The following is a 15282-nucleotide window of genomic DNA, read 5'->3' on the forward strand; positions in this document are numbered from 1 at the left end:
GATGTTACATTTTTAAAAATCCACAATTATGTTTTGGAAATCATACAAACATAGATCACTGATTTGAATGAAAGCATAAATTTGTAGCAAAGCTTTGTAGTCACAAAAAGAAACAAAAAAATTACAAAAGAATGCACAAATTAATGTTTATTCCACCTTTGCATCATATTCCTGGATCCTTCACCAATGTTACATGAAGAAAAAAAGAAAAGCAAAACAAAATGAATAACAAATCAGAATCACTAATGTTATCAAGTAGGGAAACAAATTAAAATCTAGCAAGAGTGCAACAGAGACAATGCTATAAAAAGAAAATTGCTAGAAAACTGTATGCATCATATTCTTCTAAACCAGCAAAATATGCTCCTGCATACAATGGAACATGAATTTTTTTTTTCCTTTAATGCATAGAAATGCAAGTTCTTTTTTGAATATTGTGGATGGGTAAATGTGTTTGAAATGTAATTCTACTAAAGCTATTACAGAGTGGGCCAGGAACACATTTATAGATCTGGGGATGATGTATACTGTAATCCTAGCCAAAAATAAAAAAAATAGTAATAATATATGAACACAGAAGTACAAAACAAAGACAAATGAAATTTCTCTTATATCTTAGCAACATTTAGATGGAAATCAAATTTAAATGCAGTCCACTCTGCTTTTGAAGAGGCTTTGGTTCCGCTCCCAAATCTCAATTGCTTGACACAGTCTCCTATGGGAATACTCAGAAGGTGTCTCCTTAAACAACAAACCTATTTTTTAGTGGTGGAGCAGCTCTTAGTAGCTGTGTCTGCATGGAACTGATAACCAATCATTATCTTTGGAGGAAGTCCTAACCTTTCCTTGTATACTCTCCCTATATGTGTATCAGCTTCTCTGTTTTCATATTCAGTAGTCCATGTTGCTGTCTTATCAACTTTAGTTCTAACGTTAACAGCGGCTCCACATACATCATCACTGTAGTCATCAAAATGTTCTCAAATAAGGCACAGCAGCGTCTCTAGCCAAAAGCAACCAAGGTCACTTCATTTTTGCTGTTTGTTCAATGTATTTAGCCATCATCCTCCTCGTTTATTTTTTTCATCTTCCCACATAGGCTTAATACCAGCCTAAAAAAGTGAGTAGTCACAGCCAGGTATTAAATTACTAGACAATTGGATATTGGTGTACAGAGCCCAAAAGTATTCAGCAGTATCAAACTTAGAGATCAGTCAAAGGTTTTCTTGCCGAGTTTTGCTTTTATCATTTTTAAAAAACCAAAGCGCCCATCTGTTCTGTAGTTCATGTTTAATATAGTGTTCTGGTTTAGCAATGGTTCCACGGTCACCATCTTAGATTGATCTCTCAGTCAGTTTTCATGCATGCTATTTACATTGACTAATCATCTTAAGAGTTTGTTTTGATATCAGTAAGGCTTGGTCTTGAACTCCTTTAATATGTTTTACTGAAATGTTATGCATTTTATAAACTACTCAGATCCATCTCATCTCAACATCTGATGTGATAATCCTGGATTTCAAGCCATCAAACGCATTCTCAGTTCATTTTCCCATATACATTATGGTGTAATTTCTAATGTCTAATTAAAATCTCATAAATCATAAACCTGTCAAAATTGATAAAGTGAAATACAGATTTTTGTATTAGAAAGTTGTGGTTTTACAGAAAATCATGTATAAAATTCAAGATTTCCATATACCAGCCTATTATCATACCTTGCATTGGTGTGATACATTTGTTACAACTGATGAGAGCATATTTTTATAATTGAAGTATTAATGTAGTCCATGGTTTAACTTAGGATTCACTGTTTGTGTTGCACAGGTCCATGAATTTTTAAAAAATTTTTATTCAGTTACCATATATGCAACCTAACATTTTCCCTTTTAACCACATTCAGATATGTATTTCAGTGTTGTTTACCACGTTCACATTGTTGTGCTACCATCACCACCATCCATTACCAAAATGTTTGTCATTCCAAATAGGAACCCTGTACACTGTAAGTCGTAATCCCTTATTCCTTAACCCCACGCTATTCCCTAGTAACCTAGATTCTAGATTTTGACTCTTTGTGTTTACTTATTCTAATTATTTCATTTCAGCGAGGTCATACAATATTTTCCTTTTGTGTGTGACTTATGTCACTCAACATGAAGAATACAGAGTTTTTTAATGGTCTTTAGAATTAATCTTGGGGGCTGGAGTGGGAAGGAGAGGATAAATATAGAACAGAGAGACGGGGGCAAGATGGCAGACTGGTGAGCTGTATGTTTTAGTTACTCCTCCAGGAAAGTAGGTAAAAAGCCAGGAACTGCGTGGACTGGACACCACAGAGCAATCTGTCTTTGGGCATACTTCATACAACACTCATGAAACGTGGAACTGCTGAGATCAGCGAAATCTGTAAGTTTTTGCGGCCAGGGGACCCGCGCCCCTCCCTGCCAGGCTCAGTCCCGGGGGAGGAGGGGCTGTCAGCTCCAGGAAGGAGAAGGGAGAATTGCAGTGGCTGCTCTTATCGGAAACTCATTCTACTGATTCAAACTCCAACCATAGATAGACTGAGGCCAGACACCAGAGACTCTGAGAGCAGCCAGCCCAGCAGAGAGGAGTCAGGCATAGAAAAAAAACAACACGAAAAACTCCAAAATAAAAGCAGAGGATTTTTGGAGTTCTGGTGAACACAGAAAGGGGAAGGGCGGAGATCAGGCCTTGAGGCGCATATGCAAATCCCGAAGCAAGGCTGATCTCTCTGCCCTGTGCACCTTTCCTTAATGGCCCTGGTTGCTTTGTCTATTAGCATTTCAATAACCCATTAGATCTCTGAGGAGGGCCGTTTTTTTTTTTTTTTTTTTTTTTTTTTAAATCCTTTTTGCTTTTTCTAAAACAATTACTCTAAGAAGCTCAATACAGAAAGCTTCAAAGAATTGAAATTTGGGCACGTCAAGTCAAGAGCAGAACTAAGAGAGCTCTGAGACAAAAGGCAATAATCCAGTGGCTGAGAAAATTCACTAAACAACACAACTTCCCAAGAAAAGGGGGGTGTCCGCTCACATCCACCATCCTGGTGGACAGGAAACACTCCTGCCCATCGCCAGCCCCATAGCCCAGAGCTGCCCCAGACAACCCAGTGTGACGGAAGTGCTTCAAATAACAGGCACACACCACAAAACTGGGCGTGGACATTAGCCTTCCCTGCAACCTCAGCTGAATGTCCCAGAGCTGGGAAGGGGGAGCAGTGTGAATTAACAGAGCCCCATTCAGCCATCATTTGAGCAGACTGGGAGCCTCCCAACACAGCCCAGCAGCCCAGAACTGCCCTGGGGGGACGGCACTCACCTGTGACATAGCACAGTCATCCCTCAACAGAGGACTCGGGGTGCACAGCCTGGAAGAGGGGCCCACTTGCAAGTCTCAGGAGCCATACGCCAATACCAAAGACTTGTGGGTCAGTGGCAGAGACAAACTGTGGCAGGACTGAACTGAAGGATTAGACTATTGCAGTAGCTTTAAAACTCTAGGATCATCAGGGAGATTTGATTGTTAGGGCCACCCCCCCTCCCCGACTGCCCAGAAACACGCCCCACATACAGGGCAGGCAACACCAACTACACACGCAAGCTTGGTACACCAATTGGGCCCCACAAGACTCACTCCCCCACTCACCAAAAAGGCTAAGCAGGGGAGATCTGGCTTGTGGAGAACAGGTGGCTCGTGGACGCCACCTGCTGGTTAGTTAGAGAAAGTGTACTCCACGAAGCTGCAGATCTGATAAATTAGAGATAAGGACTTCAACTGGTCTACAAACCCTAAAAGAACCCTATCAAGGTCAGCAAATGCCACGAGGCCAAAAACAACAGAAAATTATAAAGCATATGAAAAAACCAGATGATATGGATAACCCAAGCCCAAGCACCCAAATCAAAAGACCAGAAGAGACACACCTAGAGCAGCTACTCAAAGAACTAAAGATGAACAATGAGACCCTAGTACGGGATATGAAGGAAATCAAGAAGACCCTAGAAGAGCATAAAGAAGACATTGCAAGACTAAATAAAAAAATGGATGATCTTATGGAAATTAAAGAAACTGTTGACCAAATTAAAAAGATTCTGGACACTCATAGTACAAGACTAGAGGAAGTTGAACAACAAATCAGTGACCTGGAAGATGACAGAATGGAAAATGAAAGCATAAAAGAAAGAATGGGGAAAAAAATTGAAAAACTCGAAATGGACCTCAGGGATATGATAGATAATATGAAACGTCCGAATATAAGACTCATTGGTGTCCCAGAAGGGGAAGAAAAGGGTAAAGGTCTAGGAAGAGTATTCAAAGAAATTGTTGGGGAAAACTTCCCAAATCTTCTAAACAACATAAATACACAAATCATAAATGCTCAGCGAACTCCAAATAGAATAAATCCAAAAAAACCCACTCCGAGACATATACTGATCACACTGTCAAACATAGAAGAGAAGGAGCAAGTTCTGAAAGCAGCAAGAGAAAAGCAATTCACCACATACAAAGGAAACAGCATAAGACTAAGTAGTGACTACTCAGCAGCCACCATGGAGGCGAGAAGGCAGTGGCACGATATATTTAAAATTCTGAGTGAGAGGAATTTCCAGCCAAGAATACTTTATCCAGCAAAGCTCTCCTTCAAATTTGAGGGAGAGCTTAAATTTTTCACAGACAAAGAAATGCTGAGAGAATTTGCTAACAAGAGACCTGCCCTACTGGAGATACTAAAGGGAGCCCTACAGACAGAGAAACAAAGACAGGACAGAGAGACTTGGAGAAAGGTTCAGTACTAAAGAGATTCGGTATGGGTACAATAAAGGATATTAATAGAGAGAGGGAAAAATATGGCAAACATAATCCAAAGGATAAGATGGCCGATTCAAGAAATGCCTTCACGGTTTTAACGTTGAATGTAAATGGATTAAACTCCCCAATTAAAAGATATAGATTCGCAGAATGGATCAAAAAAAATGAACCATCAATATGTTGCATACAAGAGACTCATCTTAGACACAGGGACACAAAGAAACTGAAAGTGAAAGGATGGAAAAAAATATTTCATGCAAGCTACAGCCAAAAGAAAGCAGGTGTAGCAATATTAATCTCAGATAAAATAGACTTCAAATGCAGGGATGTTTTGAGAGACAAAGAAGGCCACTACATACTAATAAAAGGGGCAATTCAGCAAGAAGAAATAACAATCGTAAATGTCTATGCACCCAATCAAGGTGCCACAAAATACATGAGAGAAACATTGGCAAAACTAAAGGAAGCAATTGATGTTTCCACAATAATTGTGGGAGACTTCAACACATCACTCTCTCCTATAGATAGATCAACCAGACAGAAGACCAATAAGGAAATTGAAAACCTAAACAATCTGATAAATGAATTAGATTTAACAGACATCTACAGGACATTACATCCCAAATCACCAGGATACACATACTTTTCTAGTGCTCACGGAACTTTCTCCAGAATAGATCATATGCTGGGACATAAAACAAGCCTCAATAAATTTAAAAAGATTGAAATTATTCAAAGCACATTCTCTGACCACAATGGAATACAATTAGAAGTCAATAACCATCAGAGACTTAGAAAATTCACAAATACCTGGAGTTAAACAACACACTCCTAAACAATCAGTGGGTTAAAGAAGAAATAGCAAGAGAAATTGCTAAATATATAGAGACGAATGAAAATGAGAACACAACATACCAAAACCTATGGGATGCAGCAAAAGCAGTGCTAAGGGGGAAATTTATAGCACTAAACGCATATATTAAAAAGGGAGAAAGAGCCAAAATCAAAGAACTAATGGATCAACTGAAGAAGCTAGAAAATGAACAGCAAACCAATCCTAAACCAAGTACAAGAAAAGAAATAACAAGCATTAAAGCAGAAATAAATGACATAGAGAACAAAAAAACAATAGAAAGGATAAATATCACCAAAAGTTGGTTCTTTGAGAAGATCAACAAGATTGACAAGCCCCTAGCTAGACTGACAAAATCAAAAAGAGAGAAGACCCATATAAACAAAATAATGAATGAAAAAGGTGACATAACTGCAGATCCTGAAGAAATTAAAAAAATTATAAGAGGATATTATGAACAACTGTATGGCAACAAACTGGATAATGTAGAAGAAATGGACAATTTCCTGGAAACATATGAGCAACCTAGACTGACCAGAGAAGAAATAGAAGACCTCAACCAACCCATCACAAGCAAAGAGATCCAATCAGTCATCAAAAATCTTCCCACAAATAAATGCCCAGGGCCAGATGGCTTCACAGGGGAATCCTACCAAACTTTCCAGAAAGAACTGACACCAATCTTACTCAAACTCTTTCAAAACATTGAAAAAAATGGAATACTACCTAACTCATTTTATGAAGCTAACATCAATCTAATACCAAAACCAGGCAAAGATGCTACAAAAAAGGAAAACTACCGGCCAATCTCCCTAATGAATATAGATGCAAAAATCCTCAACAAAATACTTGCAAATCGAATCCAAAGACACATTAAAAAAATCATACACCATGACCAAGTGGGGTTCATTCCAGGCATGCAAGGATGGTTCAACATAAGAAAAACAATCAATGTATTACAACACATTAAAAACTCGAAAGGGAAAAATCAATTGATCATCTCAATAGATGCTGAAAAAGCATTTGACAAAATCCAACATCCGTTTTTGATAAAAACACTTCAAAAGGTAGGAATTGAAGGAAACTTCCTCAACATGATAAAGAGCATATATGAAAAACCCACAGCCAGCATAGTACTCAATGGTGAGAGACTGAAAGCCTTCCCTCTAAAATCAGGAACAAGACAAGGATGCCCGCTGTCACCACTGTTATTCAACATTGTGCTGGAAGTGCTAGCCAGGGCAATCCGGCAAGACAAAGAAATAAAAGGCATCCAAATTGGAAAAGAAGAAGTAAAACTGTCATTGTTTGCAGATGATATGATCTTATATCTAGAAAACCCTGAGAAATCAACGATACACCTACTAGAGCTAATAAACAAATTTAGCAAAGTAGCGGGATACAAGATTAATGCACATAAGTCAGTAATGTTTCTATATGCTAGAAATGAACAAACTGAAGAGACACTCAAGAAAAAGATACCATTTTCAATAGCAACTAAAAAAATCAAGTACCTAGGAATCAACTTAACCAAAGATGTAAAAGACCTATACAAAGAAAACTACATAACTCTACTAAAAGAAATAGAAGGGGACCTTAAAAGATGGAAAAATATTCCATGTTCATGGATAGGAAGGCTAAATGTCATTAAGATGTCAATTCTACCCAAACTCATCTACAGATTCAATGCAATCCCAATCAAAATTCCAACAACCTACTTTGCAGACTTGGAAAAGCTAGTTATCAAATTTATTTGGAAAGGGAAGATGCCTCGAATTGCTAAAGACACTCTAAAAAAGAAAAACGAAGTGGGAGGACTTACACTCCCTGACTTTGAAGCTTATTATAAAGCCACAGTTGCCAAAACAGCATGGTACTGGCACAAAGATAGACATATAGATCAATGGAATCGAATTGAGAATTCAGAGATAGACCCTCAGATCTATGGCCGACTGATCTTTGATAAGGCCCCCAAAGTCACCGAACTGAGCCATAATGGTCTTTTCAACAAATGGGGCTGGGAGAGTTGGATATCCATATCCAAAAGAATGAAAGAGGACCCCTACCTCACCCCCTACACAAAAATTAACTCAAAATGGACCAAAGATCTCAATATAAAAGAAAGTACCATAAAACTCCTAGAAGATAATGTAGGAAAACATCTTCAAGACCTTGTATTAGGAGGCCAATTCCTAGACTTTACACCCAAAGCACAAGCAACAAAAGAGAAAATAGATAAATGGGAACTCCTCAAGCTTAGAAGTTTCTGCACCTCAAAGGAATTTCTCAAAAAGGTAAAGAGGCAGCCAACTCAATGGGAAAAAATTTTTGGAAACCATGTATCTGACAAAAGACTGATATCTTGCATATACAAAGAAATCCTACAACTCAATGACAATAGTACAGACAGCCCAATTATAAAATGGGCAAAAGATATGAAAAGACAGTTCTCTGAAGAGGAAATACAAATGGCCAAGAAACACATGAAAAAATGTTCAGCTTCACTAGCTATTAGAGAGATGCAAATTAAGACCACAATGAGATACCATCTAACACCGGTTAGAATGGCTGCCATTAAACAAACAGGAAACTACAAATGCTGGAGGGGATGTGGAGAAATTGGAACTCTTATTCATTGTTGGTGGGACTGTATAATGGTTCAGCCACTCTGGAAGTCAGTCTGGCAGTTCCTTAGAAAACTAGAGATAGAGCTACCATTCGATCCAGCGATTGCACTTCTCGGTATATACCCGGAAGATCGGAAAGCAGTGACACGAACAGATATCTGCACGCCAATGTTCATAGCAGCATTATTCACAATTGCCAAGAGATGGAAACAACCCAAATGTCCTTCAACAGATGAGTGGATAAATAAAATGTGGTATATACACACGATGGAATACTACGCGGCAGTAAGAAGGAACGATCTGGTGAAACATATGACAACATGGATGAACCTTGAAGACATAATGCTGAGCGAAATAAGCCAGGCACAAAAAGAGAAATATTATATGCTACCACTAATGTGAACTTTGAAAAATGTAAAACAAATGGTTTATAATGTAGAATGTAGGGGAACTAGCAGTAGAGAGCAATTAAGGAAGGGGGAACAATAATCCAAGAAGAACAGATAAGCTATTTAACGTTCTGGGGATGCCCAGAAATGACTATGGTCTGTTAATTTCTGATGGATGTAGTAGGAACAAGTTCACTGAAATGTTGCTATATTATGTAACTTTCTTGGGGTAAAGTAGGAACATGTTGGAAGTTAAGCAGTTATCTTAGGTTAGTTGTCTTTTTCTTACTCCCTTGCTATGGTCTCTTTGAAATGTTCTTTTATTGTATGTTTGTTTTCTTTTTAACTTTTTTTTTCATACAGTTGATTTGAAAAAAGAAGGGAAAGTTAAAAAAAAAAAAAAAAGAAAAAAGACAAAGAAGGAAAAAAAAAAAAAAAAAGTTTTAGTGCCCCCTTGAGGAGCCTGTGGAGAATGCAGGGGTATTCGCCAACCCCACCCCCATGGTTGCTAACATGACCACAGACATAGGGGACTGGTGGTTTGATGGGTTGAGCCCTCTACCATAAGTTTTACCCTTGGGAAGACGGTTGCTGCAAAGGAGAGGCTAGGCCTCCCTGTATTTGTGCCTAAGAGTCTCCTCCTGAATGCCTCTTTGTTGCTCAGATGTGGCCCTCTCTCTCTGGCTAAGCCAACTTGAAAGGTGAAATCACTGCCCTCCCCCCTACGTGGGATCAGACACCCAGGGGAGTGAATCTCCCTGGCAACGTGGAATATGACTCCCGGGGAGGAATGTAGACCCGGCATCGTGGGATGGAGAACATCTTCTTGACCAAAAGGGGGATGTGAAAGGAAATGAAATAAGCTTCAGTGGCAGAGAGATTCCAAAACGAGCCGAGAGATCACTCTGGTGGGCACTCTTACGCACACTTTAGACAACCTTTTTTAGGTTCTAAAGAATTGGGGTAGCTGGTGGTGGATACCTGAAACTATTAAACTACAACCCAGAACCCATGAATCTCGAAGACAGTTGTATAAAAATGTAGCTTATGAGAGGTGACAGTGGGATTGGGAATGCCATAAGGACCAAACTCCACTTTGTCTAGTTTATGGATCGATGTGTAGAAAAGTAGGGGAAGCAAACTAACAGACAAAGGTACCTAGTGTTCTTTTTTACTTCAATTGCTCTTTTTCACTCTAATTATTATTCTTGTTATTTTTGTGTGTGTGCTAATGAAGGTGTCAGGGATTGATTTAGGTGATGAATGTACAACTATGTAATGGTACTGTAAACAATCGAAAGTACAATTTGTTTTGTATGACTGCGTGGTGTGTGAATATATCTCAATAAAATGATGATTAAAAAAAAATATATATAGAACAGAAACTATGGTTCAGTGAATAAGTGATGAAAAGTCACTTAGCCATATATTTTCGTCTCTCCTGATAGAATTTAGGTGCCAGCTCTCAGCTTCTTTTATTAGGTTCTGGGTAAGTTAATGGCTACCATCATTCCTGCTGAAAGGATTTTCTTTTAAATCTATGCAATTCATTCTCCATCTTCCACTTAGCAATATACCCACATTGCGGTTCATCCTTACCATCACCACATCCACCGGTTATCTTGCTACTCTATTGGCTCAGAAAATGTAAAAAAAAAAACAAAAAAAAAAAAACCCAGTGGATACTACTTGGAGGGATATTGAAAAGCAAGATATAATTTAAGCTGAATTTTCAACAAAATCAGAATCACGTGAGGTTTGTACAAAGAAATGTTGATTGCATTTAAATTACCTGCTGCTTTGTATTCGATGTGTTTCTTATTCTCTTACCAATGGATGATGGGGAGTTAGTTGTCTACAGAAGTACTGAGTGCTCCTGAAGACCAAGCTGCGGCTCTAGTCCTCACCCCACCAGGGGTTGTGTTACATTGGAACCTGGTTTCCTCATTTGTAAAATGAATGTGGTTTAGATGAGATGATCCATTAGGTCTTTCTCAGTTTAAAAAAAAAAATCCTCAAGATTTATGATGATTATTTTGTGTTTTCTCTTTCAGTTTATATCTGTTCAAACTAGGAATAGCCCCCCAGATCCAGGATTTGTTGGGCAAAGTAGACTTCACAGGTATTATTCTTTATCATTTTTTACAGTCTTACTAAGAAAATTTACCAATAAATGAAATTTATCAATTTCATTTTGATATGACTGAATCCCTTTCTTCCTCTGTTGACAGAGGATAAAACTTTTCTTGTTTATACTTGACTGGGTTTCCTTTTCCCCATGTTCATGAAATGAGAAACTATGGCTGGGCTTTTCCTAAGACCCTTGTTTAGGAATGGCCCCACCTTCCTTACAGACATTTCTTGATATGAATATATTCATTTGTGCCTTCATCTCTGCCTGTGATATTCTTCTTTTAAAGCATTCGTTTTTTAAAAATTCTTTTTTTCAGAAGAGGAAATCAGTAATATGAGAAAGGAACTCGAGAAATACGGAATACAGATGCCCTCTTTCAGCAAAATAGGAGGTATTCTAGCCAACGAACTCTCTGTGGATGAAGCTGCATGTAAGCCTACTTAGAACCCAAACTTTTCATTAAACTGATGCTTACACAGACTTGAATTGTTGGTTTTGATTACATGAAATAAGGAATCAAGAAGACAATTTAAGCACCTGAAAGTTTTTATTGTATGTACTTATAGATGGTTAATTTGAACAAAACCAGGTAATTGATTTTGAACTTTCAACATTTGTGCAGTGTGAATTAAGAGCATCTCCATTCTCCAAAATATTTCTGTACTTTCCATGCTCTTAAATTTTAGTTGCAGCATGCATCACTTTCAGGTTTTGTTGTTGTTGTTGTTGTTGTTTAGTGTTGCAACATAAATCACAGGTATCTCTTGGCAGGAACATGGTACTTTAAAACTGTCTGTGTCACCTTGACCAGAGAGCAAGGACTTACTTATCTTCAATGCCTCATGGTTGACGTAGTGCTTGGGTCATTTTAGGCAGTCAGCGCAAGTTGAATAGATGATTAGGGATTAGTTACCAGATCCAGAGGGCAGGACCCAGGGTAGGAGAGGCGTGTGGGGAGGGTGTTCACGGAGGAGCTCAACAACACATCCCATGTTTCTTTTTTAGCCTGCTTACTGGAAGCCAAGGAAGAAAATAAAGCTGCTTGAGTTTATGCAGAGTCAGTACAACTGTCAGTATTGTCTTTTGCTTATAAAAATCTTTCCCCCCTCTTTTCTGGTCAGTGCATGCTGCTGTTATAGCTATTAATGAAGCTATTGAAAAAGGAATAGCAGAGCAGACCATTGTAACGCTGAGAAACCCAAATGCAGTTTTAACTTTAGTGGATGACAGCCTTGCACAGGAATATCAGAAAGAACTCTGGGGAGCCAAAAAGAGAAAAGAGGAAACTTCACGGCTGAAGGTACTTAATTAGATTCTGAGTAATAAATATGTTAATAAATACAGTTATAAGTTGCTTGTTTGAAAAAGCCTTAGTGATAAAGTTGATATTTTTGGATTGCTCAGAAATTACTGTGATCTTCATAGCTGTAGGCAGTTGGTTTGGATGAAATGTAAAAGTGAAAGAGTGGCATGCCCTGTGTAAGGAAATTGTTTCTTTTTATGATAAATATCATAGGTTAGAAAGATTGAAGGTCATGTCTTAAACTTACTACTTACCTAGAAAGTGTAGAAGTGGCCACTAAAGATCTTTCTTTGTTAGGCAGCACTATCAGATCTCATATTAGCCAAGTTACCTTTCTGATTTTCAGTAGAAGTTAATAATTCAGTGTGGTTGAAACTACTTCCTTCATATTTTCCTGATGTTAACCCTTCATATTTGAGGAAGAGGCAGCGCTCCTTGGCAAGGCAGCCTGCTTCCGATCCTAACTCTGTACTTACCACCTTCCTATATGGTCATTTTAGTCTATTCAGTTATGGAAAACTTTTGTCTACCCTCAAAGCTTTCTATTTCCTCACCAAAATGTCTCTCCTAAGCTCTTGCCATACGAGTTCCAGCTCCATTAGTAAAAATGATTGCTTTACCTTGGTCTTTTCTCAGCGGTTGGCTTTTTGTCAGCTTCCAGCACAGTTGTCCCTGCTCTGCCCCACCTGCTTTGAGATTCTCTGCTCCCCTAGCACATGGGTTCTCCCCTGTGTCACTTAGTGTCTGCCCTTCCACCTCCTCACTCTAAATATGAGGACTCTTTGAAGTCCAGCACTGAATCACTTCTCTGTTCTTCCTTAGCTGATCTCATCTACTTGTGAAAAAAAACAGCTGTCAACTTTATACCAGCTCCTCCCAAATCTTGCTCTCGAATGCTCCTCTAGATATCTTCAGTACTGTGACCCACAGGCCCTACAGCTTGCCGTGCTATCCCACTCTTCTCACACTCATGCCTCTTCCTGACTTCCCTGGTTTAGCATAACTACCATATTATCTCAGTACTCTTTTTATGTTCCCTATGTCTTATCCATTGTTACATTCTGCTGATTTTCTCTTGCCAGTCTTGAATCCATTGCTCTCCTCCCTTCTCACCACTCTTGCCTCAGTCTTACCCCTTCTGGTCTTGTCTCAGGATTCTTGCCACATCTTCCTGCTCCCTGTCATTCTCCAAGCCAACCTCTCTCAGAGGTAGAAGCTGCAAAATTATTCTTTAATAATTATCAGATGATCAGATGTCACCCCACTGCCTACTCAGTTAAGTAAAGGTCCTTAGCTTGATCTTGAGAAGAGGCCTCCAGAACAGCCAACTGACCTCCCCATTCTTTTAGCTGACTCTGAACATACACCCCACACTGCAGCCCAGCATGCCAAGTTTTCTACCTTCATGACAAATTCCTGCTCTCTCCATCCTATTCCCCTTTTACATTACTCTGTTTCTCCAAGCCCTCCTCAATTTTCTTTCCACCTGAGTATGAGTCCTTTTAAAAAATGCTTATGGCACTTCTCCTATAGAATCTATGGTATAGATTCTTTCTGTTCTTGATTTTATTAGAGTGAATCACATTTTTGATCTACAAAAAGTGGCAGTTATCAAGTGGTCCAGTCTAATATTTTCCACATTAGAGAATTAGCTGCTTTCAGAGAGTCCCTGGGCTTTTTCACTTTTGTAACCCTTGGGTGCATATCTGACCCTGGTGCCCTGCCTAAAGCAGGCACTCCTTAAGTGCTCGTGTTTATTTCAAATGAAAAGTCAGTAACAGGTTTTATCACTCTAAGCATTTCTGCTTTTGATTATCAAGCTTTGGAAGCATTTTATTGAACTTCAGGAGTCAGTGAAGACTTTGTTTTGCAGAATAACTGTATTTCAGAAGAAGAAAGAGATGCTTATGAAGAACTGCTGACACAAGCAGAAATCCAAGGAAATATCAATAAAGTCAACAGTAAGTAATGGACTATATGAAGGAAATGGATTCTTTGACAAGATACAAACTTTCTTTGCCAAAATCAGCAAAACTCTAAACTTGTATTCTTGTAAAACTTATATAATGAAAAAAAAATCTAAATGTCATTGTTGCTCTTAATTATGACTCATCATCTGATAGTTTCTCAAAGTATCTTAAATCTAGTTTGATTGTACCCTCCTATTTCATCATAGGTACAGCACATTTCATATTTTAAACCTGTCCTTTATTGAGCCAATATAGGCATATTTCGGAGCTACTGCAGGTTGAGTTCCAGACCACTGCAATAGTGCAAATATCACAATAAAGTTTGTCACATGAATTTTCAGTTTCCCATTGCAGATGAAAGTTATGTTACTGTAGTCTATTGTGTGCAATAGCAGTATTTCTAAAAAAAAAAAAAACCAATGTACATACCTTAATTAAAATGTGACAGGCATAAAATGAGCACATGCTGTTGGAAAAATACCACCAATAGTTTTGCTAGATGCAGAGTTGCCACAAACCTTCAATTTGTTTAAAAAAAAAAAAAAAGCAATATCTGTGAAGCACTACCTTAAAGATTGTAGTTCCTTAACCATGATAATGTGATAGTATTCTATTTGAATTGTAAGATATTTTTGACACCTCTGCTTTTTATTACTTCCCAATTAATAGTCTGCAATTTGTAAGTTGTTTTCTTCAACTCCTATAGCTTTAATCCCAGTGAATCAGACTGTGGACAGACAAGATGAAGCCACATGCTGGCAGTTCTGTGCCTATGTCCTTGAGCCTGTCTGTAGTCATGCAGTTAAATTCCTCTTGGTACACAGTTCAGCTGTGCGATGATAAGGAGCAAGAAACTTGGGTAGTTAAAATAAAAGCATACAAGTTTAGATATATTAGTCTTTTTATTACCCCTGCTCCCCAACTTGATAGAATTTATTCTTGAGTATCAGAAGAGGCAGTAAGGAATTTTATTTGACATTTATTTCCCCTAGGTCAATCTAAATAACCCATATATTCCCCCCCAAAAAAATTAGTACATGAAAAATCATTTTGCTCATTTAATAAAGTATATGAACACTGCCAAATTTAAACTCAGAGTGACCACTTATTACAACTAAACCTTGCCCTCTATTTAACCTCTTAGATGAGGTTCACCTTCTTGAATGTTCCTTG

The 15282-nt window shown here is 38.3% G+C and overlaps 1 protein-coding gene and 1 pseudogene across 1 annotated transcript in view; one reads left to right on the forward strand and one right to left on the reverse strand.

Annotated features, from left to right (window-relative positions):
- The window catches only part of IQGAP2 (IQ motif containing GTPase activating protein 2), a 311908-nt gene that overhangs the window by 191858 nt on the left and 104768 nt on the right, over positions 1 to 15282 (forward strand). The window contains exons 6-9 of the mRNA XM_037801784.1: positions 10757 to 10824; positions 11153 to 11266; positions 11958 to 12136; positions 14013 to 14100. Coding sequence (XP_037657712.1) covers positions 10757 to 10824; positions 11153 to 11266; positions 11958 to 12136; positions 14013 to 14100 — 449 coding nt within the window. The remainder of the gene's footprint in view (positions 1 to 10756; positions 10825 to 11152; positions 11267 to 11957; positions 12137 to 14012; positions 14101 to 15282) is intronic.
- Positions 743 to 10295, reverse strand: LOC119508349 (annotated as a pseudogene).

This window comes from Choloepus didactylus, chromosome 13, assembly GCF_015220235.1.
Source record: "Choloepus didactylus isolate mChoDid1 chromosome 13, mChoDid1.pri, whole genome shotgun sequence".
Lineage (NCBI taxonomy): Eukaryota > Metazoa > Chordata > Mammalia > Pilosa > Megalonychidae > Choloepus > Choloepus didactylus.